The following is a 13221-nucleotide window of genomic DNA, read 5'->3' as shown; positions in this document are numbered from 1 at the left end:
CTCACTCCAGCATTCTCGGCTCCTCTCTCCTCGCCTCGGCCCGGGACAGCCCTCGGGCCCCGCACCTGCCTGAGGAGAGCCCCAGCCGGGCCCTGCCAAAGGACTGGCAGTGACGTAGCAGGGAGGACGGGGTCCGCGCGGTCCGCTGACGTCACTGCCGCAGCGGTCCCCAGCGAAGTCCAAGAATGGGAAATCGAGGAGGGAAGCACAGCGGTGACCCCGCGGTTAAGGCTGAACGCTGCGAGTGCGCCGCGTGCTCTGGGTTTCTGGGGTCAGAAGGGCCAAATATCGCTTGTAGCGCAGGCTGAGCCCACTTCACAGCCTCAGCGCGCTCGAAAGCAAGAGTTTAGCGATAAGGGGAATGTCCCCAAACGGTGGGGCCTCGTGCGCACGCGCCTTGGGTGGAGGGCAGATAGGGGAGAGCTAGGGGGAGCTGCGAGTTGATTTTGGAGGGGGCGGAGGGAGGGCGGCGTGTGGCTGGAGAGGACAGAGACCGAGCTTACTGTGCAGAAGTGGAGGAAGGCGGTTGCCGCCACCCCCCTGGCCCCCCGCCGCTAGTCCGTCTCCCTAGGCGCTGCGGAGGCGCGGGGCCTGCGGCGCGGCGTCGTGACGTCACGGTGGCGGCGGCCGTGGTTGGCGCACGGTCCGCGGCTGCAAAGTGTGAATTACGCCGGGCTCGCGCCGGCGGCGGAGTGAAGTCAGGCTCCGGGGGAGGGGAGGGGCAGGACGGTGGCGGCGGCCCGAGCTGGTGGCTGGTCCCAAGCGCCGCGCGCTCTGGGTCTCGCCTCTGGGTCCGGCAGTCTTTTCTTGCACCGCTTTCTTCTGTCCTTGCTCCGCTTCTGCTCTGCCCTCCCCGGACCCGCTCCTCCCGGCCGAGGAGCCCCGGGGCGGCAGGGTTCCCCCTCCGACTTTGCCTGTGCTGCCCCCGCTTGCACCCCGGAGCCGGGCGCGCGCCGGTCCTCGTAACTGTCGCCGCGGCCGCCGAAGCGTCTTCCCGCCGGCGGCCCGGGCGGAGTGTTGGGGTGGGGAAGGCGTGAGCGCGGCTTCCCGGCCCGGGGTCGGCGCCCGCCCGCCCTGCCCCCGCTTCGGCCCGGCGCCCCCGAGCCGCGGCCCCTTCCCAGCGCAGCGGCCGGCAGCCGCGGCTGGGCGGGCGCCGGGCGGGGGCAGGGCGGGCGTATTCAATGGAAGTATGTTACCAGCTGCCGGTGCTGCCCCTGGACAGGCCGGTCCCCCAGCACGTCCTCAGCCGCCGAGGAGCCATCAGCTTCAGCTCCAGCTCCGCGCTCTTCGGCTGCCCCAATCCCCGGCAACTCTCACAGGTAATTGCCGCCGCCGCCGCCGGGGACCCACACTTGGGGGCTTCTCTCTTTTGTTTCCCTCTTGCCACCCGGGTTCACCTTCGCGACACCCCCAGTCTCCTAGCCGTTTACCTCAGACCCAGCATTGTCCATTGTTCGGGGATTTCTAGGCTGGCCCCTCGACTCGAGAGCCTTTTCTTTTATCCTCGAGCTTTGCACACCCAGACCCCCGGCCTTCTCTGATTCCCCCCTCCCCCCGCCGCTCAACCCGGGTGGGCTTTGGGAGCCCTTCAGACCTTCTCCAGGCCCGCCCCCCTCCGTGCTCAGCGGTTTAAGCTTCGAGAAGGACTGCCTCCCTTTCTCGAAGTCTGGATCTTGAAGTCAGGCTCTCTAACCTTAGTTGTGGCCTCGGGCACACCTGTCCCCCTTCTCCCGTGCACACACCTGTGCCGCGTTTGCGCCTCGCCTCCCCCCTGCTCCCGCGCGCCCCGTGGTGTTCGGATGGTCCTGCGGTTCTTCGAACAATAGGCCAGTTCCTCGTCGCTGTTCCCCAGCCCCTTTTAGTTCTGTGGATGGACCTTAAGTGCTATAAAAGAAACAAGAATCGGGAGTGCTTCCCCGAAGAGCTTCGGTTTTTGCAAAGTTGATAACCAGGAATCAGTTTTGTTTTTAATTTGATGAGGAGATTTTAGGAGAGAAACTACTAATGCGCACTCACAGGAAGACTTTGTTTTGAATGGTCCAATACCAGTTGCTCCTGAGAATTTCGGTTTTTTTCTATGGTGATGCTGTTGGCCCAATTCCTTAGTTCTGGGTGATTTTGATTGCCAGGTTTAAAACAGGCAAAAACAATTTTGTTTATATCTGAACCAAGCGCCCTCCATTTCTGCTGCCAGAGTGTTACATGTTCATGATCAATTTTTAATTCAAATATATTTCTTTTTCCTATTGGTTAGTATTAGTATCTTTTATGAAGCATATTTTCTCTGTCCAATTATATTGTAAATATCTTGAGCCGGGTCTGTGTGCATATATATTTTTAAATTGGTAGTGTGGATAGCACCTGGTAGAGATTTTGCTTATGATAGGTGTGTCCAGTAAATATTTGTCATTTGCTTCTTTGCCTAAATGGTAGAGATAACAAGAGACCATCTGGATTTCTCTGTGAATTGTTTTTATTTAAAATCAGGCTTATTTCACAGGACAAGATGGTGTGCTAGTGAGGTCAGAGCCAACTTTTATGGTTTACTATAATAGCTTAAATAATACTACGTTGTTATTTTGAAAGTTAGGTCCATGCTCTAGCTTTATAGTACTTAAGCTTAAAGCATTTTCAGGTTCCAGAATTAATGTTGAAGAAATGTTAATGCATTGCTGGAAAAGGTTTTTAATGGTAGTAATTAAAGGTTTTTAACTGTAGTAACTTTTTTCACTTCACAATATTATTTTACTTTCTCAGATCACAGGCACATAACTAATACCCATTTCCAGTTCAGTATAAATAATAAGGATGATCAGTAGTCTTTTATAAAATTATAAAATACAAATAAAGTTACTTGTGCTCCCTGAGAAAATGAATGAGAAAGGAGATTCCAAGAGCATTAAAACAAGGCTGATACCAGGGTTTTACCTGTTGTCTTAATTAATCCTCAGAGACCAATTTTAAGCCCTACTCCTTCTTGACTCATTTCCTAGCCTTAGGTTTAAATGGGTAATGGAATTTTAAAAATATGATTGTGGCAGATAAAGCAAATATTGTAGAGTCACACCAAATTTTGCTAACTCCTAAAACTTAAAAAAAAAAAAAAAAAATCTATACCCCAAAGTGAAGTATATAGAAACTTATGGAAATTTGGACAGAAAGTTTCTTGAATTATAACATTTTTTCTAATCATTGTTGCGCAACATTAAAATGATTATAAACTAACCATGGGCTGAAATGGGTGTATTTATCATTACCAAGACTTGGACTATCATTTAATACTAAAACATGTTGCTAGTGATTTCTCTAGGGCTAGAAGGGAATGTGTAATAGAAAAAAAAGAGAAAAGAAAATTTGGGAATCTTATTCAGAGCTTTATACAATAAATGTTTGGTTAAATCCCTTGAATTTTCAGTTCCTAAGTCTAAAGCTACAGAAATTTAAAAAAACTGAGGTGATTTTATAGTTTCATTTACTACCTAAAAAAATCCCAAACCTGGTTTTCTTTTTTTTTTTAGATGCTATTAAATTATTATTCTGAATCTTTCCATTTTAGAGTTTGTTCAAAACTAGCAATCTTTTCAGTTCTTCAGTTTCACCGTAATATTAGAGACTATCTCATAGTAGGTACTTAATACTTGTTGGATGAGTGAATAAGTAATGAAGTTATATCTGACTGGGCATCAGTTTTAAATATGAAAATAATGTAAGGACTTTTATCAGGGTATAGCAGTAACTCATTTATCCGGAACTTGGTTTAAAGAGGTTCAGGAAATAAGCAGAAGACTGAGCAACCAAAATATAGATTTGATGATCCTCTCAAAGCCTGTGTGTTTTAGGCAAAATTCTGACAAATTTGTGTTGCAAGCAACATCAAATTTGAAGGGGTTGGAGGCTGCTACAATTAGGTTCTCACTGATACTTGCAAAAGTTGACAGCGGACACACCAAAGCAGGAGATCAGAAGAAAAACTGTTCAAAGCCAGCAACTTTTAAAAGGGAACCCTGGGGACATACAGTTTAGGAGCTTGAGTGTTGTACAACACAATGATTATTAGTCAAAATAGTACTTAATTGAATCTGTTTTTAAAAATTGAAAGATCCCACTTAAAAAAATCTCCATGCCAAACAATTTAAGTGTTGGTGCTTACATGGATAAGGGTGAGTTGTCTGAAAAATTCATTTCTGTGGAATACCAACTGTCCCAAGAATGCCAAGTAAATGAGGCATTAGCTTTTGTTTTAAACCAGGTCATGTACTACTTTCTCAAATGATTAATATGAGTTCTTTGAATTATTTGAAAAATCAGAATAATAAGAGAAGCTTGTTTTTGCCATTTTAGGATATCTGTTGTTGATAGCTGAGATTAAAGATTTATCTTGCAGAATAAAGTTCTTATTTAGATAAAATATTGTGAGGGCAGAAATTGTCTTGTTTGGGGTGCCTGGGTGGCTCAGTTGTTTAAGCATCTGCCTTTGACTCAGGTCATGATCTCAGGATCCTGGGATCAAGTCCTGAATTGGGCTCTCTGCTCAGCAGGGTGTCTGCTTCTTCCTCTCTCTCACTCTCCCCCCCCACCCCAATAAATAAATAAAAATCTTTAAAAAAAGAAATTTCTTGTTCACTACTGTGTCCATAGTGCTTTATATAGGTCCGGTGTTTGGTAATGTGGAAGTTGAGTTTGTGTATTGATGACATGCCAAAGCACTGCACCTGTGATTATTTTAGTCAGATTTTCTGTGCACTGGAGAGAAATATTTGGGTTAGAAATTTGTGATCTGATTTTTTAAATTTATCATAAATCGATGGTATATATTATTATTGAACAAAATATTGGGGTCTCTTTCTTGAAGACATCATCTTTTTAGAGTAGTTTCAAGTTCACAGCATAATTGAGTGCAAGGTAAAGAGATTTCCCATATGCTTTCTGGCCTGGTACATGCATAACCTCCCCCATTATCGGCATCCCCCCCCCCCCCGCCCCTCCGAGTAGTACATTTGTTGCAATTGCTGAACCTACATTGCTGCATCATTACCACCCTGAGTCCATAGTTTATATTAGGGTTCATTCTTGGTGTCTTTTTCTTTTTTTTAATACAGAAACTATTCCACAAATATTTACTGAATACCTTCCGAGAATGAGACTCCTTGTGATGAGTACTAAGAAAATGTAAAGAATTAGTAATTGAAAAAAAAAATCACTTGGGAGCCTGCCAACCTAACCAAGTTTTTCTTTGATGCATTACGTTCCTTATACATAAACATTTTTTACTTGTAGTCATAGTGTACGTCTCTGTTGTCTTTAGCAATGTTCTTAGTATATGACAAATTATCAAGGTCCTATATGTGCCAGAACAGTTCAAAATCCCTTGGATAAAAGTTGATTCTTAAAGAAGCTTACAGCATTATGTTGGGGAAAATGGTATGATTATATGTCACATAATTTTTGTATTGGAGTTATCAAGGCATAATGAGACTACAGGAAGGTATACCCAAATTTCCTGGGTAGATCAGGGGAATCCTCACATAGTAGTTGAGGCTTAGCCAAAGCCTGAAGATGATGTAGATGTTTCTAGATAAATGGGTGCATGTAGGGGGAGGAGGACAGAGGATGGTCTGGGAAATTATGTAGGTCAGCACTATCCAATAGAACTTTTTGTGATAATGGAAATCTTCTCTGCAGTATCCAGTGTAATAGTCACTGTCCATATATACCTAGGTAAGCACTTGAAATGTGGCTAGTCTGACTGAGGAACTGAATTGTAAATTCAGTTTTATTTAAATAGCTGCATATGGCTAGTGGCCACTATACTCTCAGAGAACAGTATAGTCTTATGTATACTTAATGATCATTAGTAGTGATGTCATGTTGATCTATGAGTACCACATTATCTGAATGTTGAATGTGAGAGCTATTTCAGGTCTTGATGTTGTGCACAAAACTTTAACACCTTCTTGCATGTTTGATAAAGTCTTTAGAATGGTATCACTAGGTCGGGTCAAGAGGTAACATTTTTTGGCTTTCTAGAGTGCTCTGTCCTTTTACAGTACTAAGATAAATGATTATCAATCATCTCCAATCATATGTTACTATAATATATAAATAATAAGCTATTTTATAAATGTTTTACAAACATTTATAGAAATGTTTTATGTTAGTAGATGCACTGTGGTACGCTGAGTTTGTTTCAACTTAGACTAAGCAAAAATATACACTTTCTGAAGTGTTCCTGTGCATTTGCATTTCCTCTTTTGTCAAATTTCATTTGCATATATTGTGCTCATTTGTAAGGACTGTTGTATATCTAATGTCAGTTTGTAATTGTGCATTATTCCAAATTACTGTTAGCATAATAGTTGCCTCTTCACAAATCTACATTCAGAAGCCAGTACAAGGAATAATGTGAATAGTCGGTGGGATGTCCTGGGAGTGGCTCAGTTGCTGAGACCTTCCTCCTTGTCTACTCCCAAAACACTTGTTTTGTTGGGATCTTGGTTTCGTTATTCTGTTTTCAGAAATGTTTCATACTTTGATTTAATTTAATAACATCATGTTTTGGCTTTTACTTCTGAAGTAATATATATTTATGCTATAATTCAAATATATGTTCAAACAATATTAATGTAAATTTATAGTGTATTTGGAGTGTTGTTCTGATTGAGGAGTAGGGTGTTCAAATTGCTAGTTTATAAGTTTTCATCAGGAACACATTTAGTCTATGGGACGTGATTGGAAGAGGTTTTAGACCTATGCCCAGATTTTGTTGCTTTGTTGCTATGCTTAGAGTTCCATCAGCTGTACATACTACCTATTCGAGAATTCTTTTTTAAACACAAATGTCCTGCAAGAGGTAAAATATTAAGCCTTTTCAGGGAGTTACGAAGAGTAGGGAACTCAACTTTGGGTGGAAAAGAGAGGCACCATCCATTCTCTTTGAGGCAATTTGATAAGATTTCTGCTACTACTTTAGTGTAAGCTTCAACCATTCCTTCCTTCCTTCCCCTTTTTTTTTTTTTTCCTTTTCTTTTCATGAAGAACCAGAGGTAATTTTAGAGAATTAACGTCTTTCTAGTGATGGGTATAGTGACAAGTTTGGGAAGAGAAGAGCTAAAGAAAGAGAAAGTTGATAAAGCTTAGCTTAATTCAGATTTTTGCCTAGGACTATTAATATCCATTTAGTTGGAGTAAAGACACTTAGGAAATTCAGGTGATAAAGAACCCTCATTGCATGCAGATCTTAAGGAATTTAATTTTCTGTACCAAAGACTGTGTTTGTGTTTATATAAAATCTAATTTTGTTAGAAGTACCTTGATTAAAGATCTTTAAGATCTGGGCATTCTTACATTCCCTTTGGCCATTCCAGAAAACTTCAACAATTACTTTTTAATCTTCTAATTTAGCAGCAACTTAAAACTTTTTTATTCTACAGATTGCTCAGATCTTATGATTAATTTGAATTGAGAGAAAAGTGAGTGTTTATTCTCTCCCACATTTAAATAGCCTGTTCTTGCCTAAACACAACATAGACTTTGTTGATTTTTATATTGTTGTTAAATATGTCTTTCAAAGGTTACTCACAGATAAATGATACTCACGTTTTTGCATTCAGTTTTACTATATGAGGTAGTAGTATATGAGGAAAGGAACAAAAACTACATTTGTAGATGAGCCTTTGAAGCTTGCAGAGCTTCATTTTGACTGCTGGCAGGTTCCCTTCCTAATGGACCTGTGCCAGTGATCTTGTGGTTGAAATCAGAAGTTTCTCCTGCTTGTAATTTTGAGTAGGAATTTTGGATTACTGCTCCATGCCTCCACCTGCTGGTAGGGAGGGCTCTTCGTTTTCTGAAGATGATGGCGAGAGAGAGGAGAGGCTGAAAGCAGGGCAGGGAGAATTGGGGGAAGAAGGTGAGTTGTTAATTGGTTAACTAAGTTTCAGCAAAGCCTACTCTGTCATTCATGTTTCGGATAGACCAAACTCGAGCTCAAGACCATGTAAAGTACTCGATAAATGGTGCTTAAAGTTTCAGTGATAATTGTTTTCATTTGAGTACCTCACATGCCAGATACTGTCACTGATGTTTTTAATCTTTACAAAAACTCTATGTAAGTGCTATTACTCCCATTTTTACCTTTTTTTTTTTTTTACAAGGAGTAAACTGACCTTAGAGACAATACATTATTTGCCCAAGGCATCACAAGAACTTTGAGAAGCACCTGTCATGTTCCACACCCTTACTTTTAACCTAGCCTGCCTCGGTGAAGGTGAGTAGAATATAGTTAGTCTTTCAGGTTTATGGATTATAGATTTTTGTTGGCTCATAGATGTGGATAAGGAAAACACATTTGATGATTTCAGGTAATTATTTGAAACGATAACCTTTATTCTGGTCTTTTCAAATCGTATCTGGAGTTTGTTCCAGATGCCACTTTCTAGGAGGATATGACTAAGTTAAATCATACTCTGAAGATAGTTACCAAGATGATGAAATGATTTGAAAGCACGTTGTTTGATATGTGAGTGAAGAAATTGGAAGACATTTAGCTTGGAGAAGGGAAGCCTCAGGATTTGGGCCAAGAAGCTGGGGATGGAGGTAGAGGAGTGGTTGGTGAAAGGTGATGGAGCATTGCTGTCTTCCAGTATGTGAAGAACTACCACGTGAATGAGAAAAAGGAGGGGAGGATTAATTTAGATTTTGATTGGTTGCATGTTCTTGATTGCTATACTCTGTTCCTACTTTGTGAGGGCAGTCACTAATATACAGGAGAAGATACAAGCTTAAGGATGTCACTTGTCCAAGGTAACACAACTAGATAGTAGAAGTGGATTAAACTCTGGTTCATTCTGACCTGGCCCTAAAGACTATGCATTCTCTTCTTCCTTTTACGACACGGGAAAAGGATATTACTGCAGAGAGTAGAATAGGACGAATAGGTAGAAACAATAGGGAAATAGGGAGATCTTGTGTTTAATCACACGAATAATTAAAGAAATGTAAACTAAAAGAATGATAAAATAAGTATATAACGTGAAGATTACCCAATGCTAGTAGAATATATGTAAATTTGCTGAAAAGTAATTTAGCAGTTGAATAAAAAAATATATTGCCTTCCTTTATTTTAGTACTGAGTATTTACAGTTTGTCCCAATTTTGTTTAAAACTAAATCAAAATATATACATATGTATACACCATGCATACTCACAAAAAAAGGAAAAATAAAGCCAGAGGTATCCCCCAATGCTAACTGAAGACATCTCTGGATGTTAAATTATAACTAATTTTTAGCTCTTTGTTTAGAATTTTGTGTAATTTTACCAATGTTCTTTTTTTAGCATGAATCTTCTTTTTAATCACAATAATCCTAGAAAAAGTGAAACAAGTTATATTTGGGCCCAGATCTCTGACAGAGATGTCCAGAGAAAGAGCAGGCTACTTCATGAGATTTTAAATTGAGACAACAGCTTGAAAGATACCTGGGTAAGGATATGGTCAAGGGGATTGACTCTTCTGGTTCCTTCCAACTTCATGATTCTGTAATTTCTTTGGGTAACTCAATTATATGCATTACAGGTATTTTTGTATACCTCCAACAATTATAAAGTAGTTTCATCTCCATGGGAGATGTTGAGAAGTAAATTTAAGTGTAATTGTTGTTAGAAAAACAAAGCTGGAGGTATCGCAATTCCAGATTTCAAGTTATACTACAAAGCTGTAGCACAAAAACAGACGTAGATCAATGGAACAGAAAAGAAACCCCAAAATAAACTCTTGATTATATGGTCAACTAATCTATGACAGAGGAGGCAAGAATATGGGAAAGAGACAGGCTCTTCAATAAATGGTGCTGGGAACACTGGACAATTATATGTAAAAGAATAAAACTGGACTACCTTTTAACACAATACACAAAAATAAACTCAAAATGGATTAAAGTCCTAAATATAAGACCTGAAACTATAAAAATCCTAGAAGAGAATACAGGCAGTAATCTCTTCGACATCAGTTGTAACAACATTTTTCTAGATATGTCTCCTTAAGCAAGGGAAACAAAAGCAAAAATAAACTCTTCAGACCACATCAAAATAAGCTTTTACACAGTGAAGGAAACCATCAGTAAAACAAAAAGGCAATCCCCTGAATGGGAGAAGATATTTGTAAATGATATTTCTGATAAGGGGTTAATATCCAAGATATATAAAGAGCTGATACAACTCAACACCAAAAAAAACCAATCCAATTCTTAAATGAATTAAGAAATGGGCAGAGGACCTAAATAGACATTTTTCCAAAGAAGACCTATAGATGGCCGACAGACACATGAAAAGATGCTCAGCGTCACTCATCATCAGGGAAATGCAAATCAGAACCAATGAGAGATCACCATACACGTGTCAGAATGGCTAAAATCAAAATGACAAGAAATAAGGGTTGGCGAGGATGTGGAGAAAAAGTAATTCTTGGGGCGCCTGGGTGGCTCAATTGGTTAAGCGACTGCCTTCGGCTCAGGTCATGATCCTGGAGTCCTGGGATCGAGTCCCGCATCGGGCTCCCTGCTCGGCAGGGAGTCTGCTTCTCCCTCTGACCCTCCTCCCTCTCATGCTCTCTGTCTCTCATTCTCTCTCTCTCAAATAAATAAATAAAATCTTTAAAAAAAAAAAAGTAATTCTTGTGCACTGTTGGTGGGAATATAAATTTATGCAGCCACTGTGGAAAACAGTATGGAGGTTCCTCAAAAAATTAAAAATAGAAATACTGTACGATCCAGTAATTCCACTACTTGGTATTTACCCAAAGAAAACAAAAGCACTAATTTGAAAAGGTATATGTTTCTTGCAGCGTTATTTACAATAACCAAGATATGGAAGCAGCCTAAGTGTCCATTGATAGACAAATGGATAAGGAAGATGTGGTTTATACACACACATATACACACAATGGAATATTGCTCAGCCATAAAAAAGGATCAGCTCATGCCATTTGAGACAACATGGATGGACCTAGAGGGTATAATGCTAAGTGAAATAAGTCAGAGAAAGATACATACCATATGATTTCACTCAGAAGTGGCATCTTTTTTTAAAAAAGAATAAAAAGTAGAATCAGACTTCTAAACACAGAGAACAAACTGGTGGTTGCCAGTGGGGAGGGGAGTGAGGGGTTGGGCAAAATGGGTAGTGGGAGTGGGAGATACAGGCTTCTCCAGTTATGGAATGAATAATTGACAGGAATAAAAGGTGTAGCATAAGGAATGTAGTCACTGATATTGTAATAGGGATGTTTGGGAGCAGATGGTAGCTACACTTGTGGTGAGACCAGCATAATGTATAATCTTGTCAAATCACTATGTTGTGCACCTGAAACATTGTGTGTCAACTATACTAAAAAAAAAAAATAGTATAGTTAATGTTTTGAAGAGCTATTTGATGATAGCTCATGAGGAGGCCATAAACAATGACCATGGCACAAGGACTAGAGAGTTTATGATTTGATGTGGGAGATTAAAAAAAAAAAAAAATTCCTACCTTTTTAGTCTGGGAGACCAGGTAGATCATGAAGCTAGTAACAAAAATACAGATAGGAAGAGGAGGCAGGTTTTGTTTTTCTGTGTGTGTGTGTGTGAATGTTTATGTGGGGCGGGGGGAAGAGATAATAAATTTGCTTTGAGAATGCTGAGTTCAAGTATCTGGGGAGCATCCAGGTGGGGATATCCAGTAGGCAATATCTTAGGAAGGTTAGGACAAATGATACATTCTAACTTTCACTATCAGGGTTTTTTGCTCATATACCCCTCCAAAGAACTGGAAAAACAACAAAAAACTATATACCTTCTCACACATTAAGAATTTTTCCTCTAGGGGTCCCTGGGTGGCTTAGTTGAGCATCTGACTCTTGATCTCAGCTCAGGTCTTGATCTCAGGGTCATGGGTTCAAGCCCCACATTGGGTTCCATGCTGGGTGTGGAGCCTACTTTAAAAAAAACAACAAAAACAAAAACAACTTTTCCTCTAAGTTTCAGTATTTGTAAATGATATAATTTTTGGTGTATTACTTAAATCACAATTTAAAATACATCCAGGGAATTTTTAACAACTTGATATTTTCCATCATCTACTTAAAAAAATATGTGAACAATATCTTAATTTTAACAGTCAGAATTTTTATATTCCTTATTTTTCTCTTGAACACCTATTTTTTCTGTCACTACATATTATCTTTTATACTTGAAAGCATTTTACCAATCACACATCATACTTTTCAACAATGAAAGTAAATTCATGAATTTAGTGAATGGGAATAAAAAATGCATTGTGTTAATTGTCACCCAGTTCTTCTAAGTTCTGTGCAAAAACAATTATAATTAAAACCATTTAAAATTTCCTATGTTTGGGGTACCTGGGTGACTCAGTCAGTTAAGCATCTGGCTTTGGCTCGGGTCATGATATAAGGGTCCTGGGATCGAGTCCTGCATCAGGGAGTTCTGCTTCCTCTCCCTTTGCCCCTCCCCCTGCTCATGCTATCTCTCTCTCTCTCAAATAAATAAAATCTTAAAATTTTAAATTTAAAATTGAATTTTCTTTGTTCATAAGGCTGTATCAAATTTATTTTGGTTTCAGTTAGCAATACAGTTATAGCCAGTAGACAAAACAACATATGAATTATAAAATTTAAAAAGTATTAAATAAAACAGTAAAATTTTATTAGAAATGGATTCTATTTTAAATTATTTCATAATTATAGTTTATTTATAAATACTATTAGAGAAGATGGTGTTTTGCATTGCTTTTCTTCCTCTTTTATTTTAATAGTGGAAATATTGAGAAATCTCATGAATAAAAAGGGCTTTATTTTAGCAATATCACCCGTTCTTCCAAGTTGACAATGAAGTGATCGATAATCGAGATTATTTTTATTACTTAGTGAAGCAACAACTGGATTTGGTTTAACTTCTATATTCATGGAAGTCAGAATTGGTGACCCCTTTACTTGAAAAAAAAATTGGATATCCCAGTCTGTAGAATCATTAACTTTGTCACCATGGGTATTTTGAACTCTCATTTTGGCTCGTTAGATGTTGTTAGACAACAGCTCCACAGTAAGTATAGGGAAGTGTTGAGTGTTGCAGGTTCCTCTGTGAGATGGTAGGGGGAGTAGAGATGAAAGGGGAGAGGAGGTAAATGAAAACTGATATACTGGATTAGCAGAATGGTTCTAGAAAATTG

General features: G+C 39.8%; 1 protein-coding gene across 2 annotated transcripts in view; it reads left to right on the top strand.

Moving 5' to 3' along the window:
* The first annotated feature begins 1132 nt into the window (after positions 1-1132).
* Positions 1133-13221, top strand: part of PDE7A (phosphodiesterase 7A) — a 109897-nt gene continuing 97808 nt past the window's right edge. For both annotated transcript variants that reach the window (XM_035011253.1, XM_035011251.1), the window contains exon 1: positions 1133-1319. In XM_035011253.1, coding sequence (XP_034867144.1) covers positions 1182-1319 — 138 coding nt within the window. In that variant the 5' untranslated portion in view covers positions 1133-1181. The remainder of the gene's footprint in view (positions 1320-13221) is intronic.

Source organism: Mirounga leonina, unplaced genomic scaffold (assembly GCF_011800145.1).
Source record: "Mirounga leonina isolate KUSES-001 unplaced genomic scaffold, KU_Mleo_1.0 Mir_165, whole genome shotgun sequence".
In the NCBI taxonomy this organism is placed as follows: Eukaryota; Metazoa; Chordata; class Mammalia; order Carnivora; family Phocidae; genus Mirounga; species Mirounga leonina.
The sequence above is the reverse complement of the archived record's forward strand: the minus strand, read 5'-3'. Positions and strand labels throughout refer to the sequence as shown.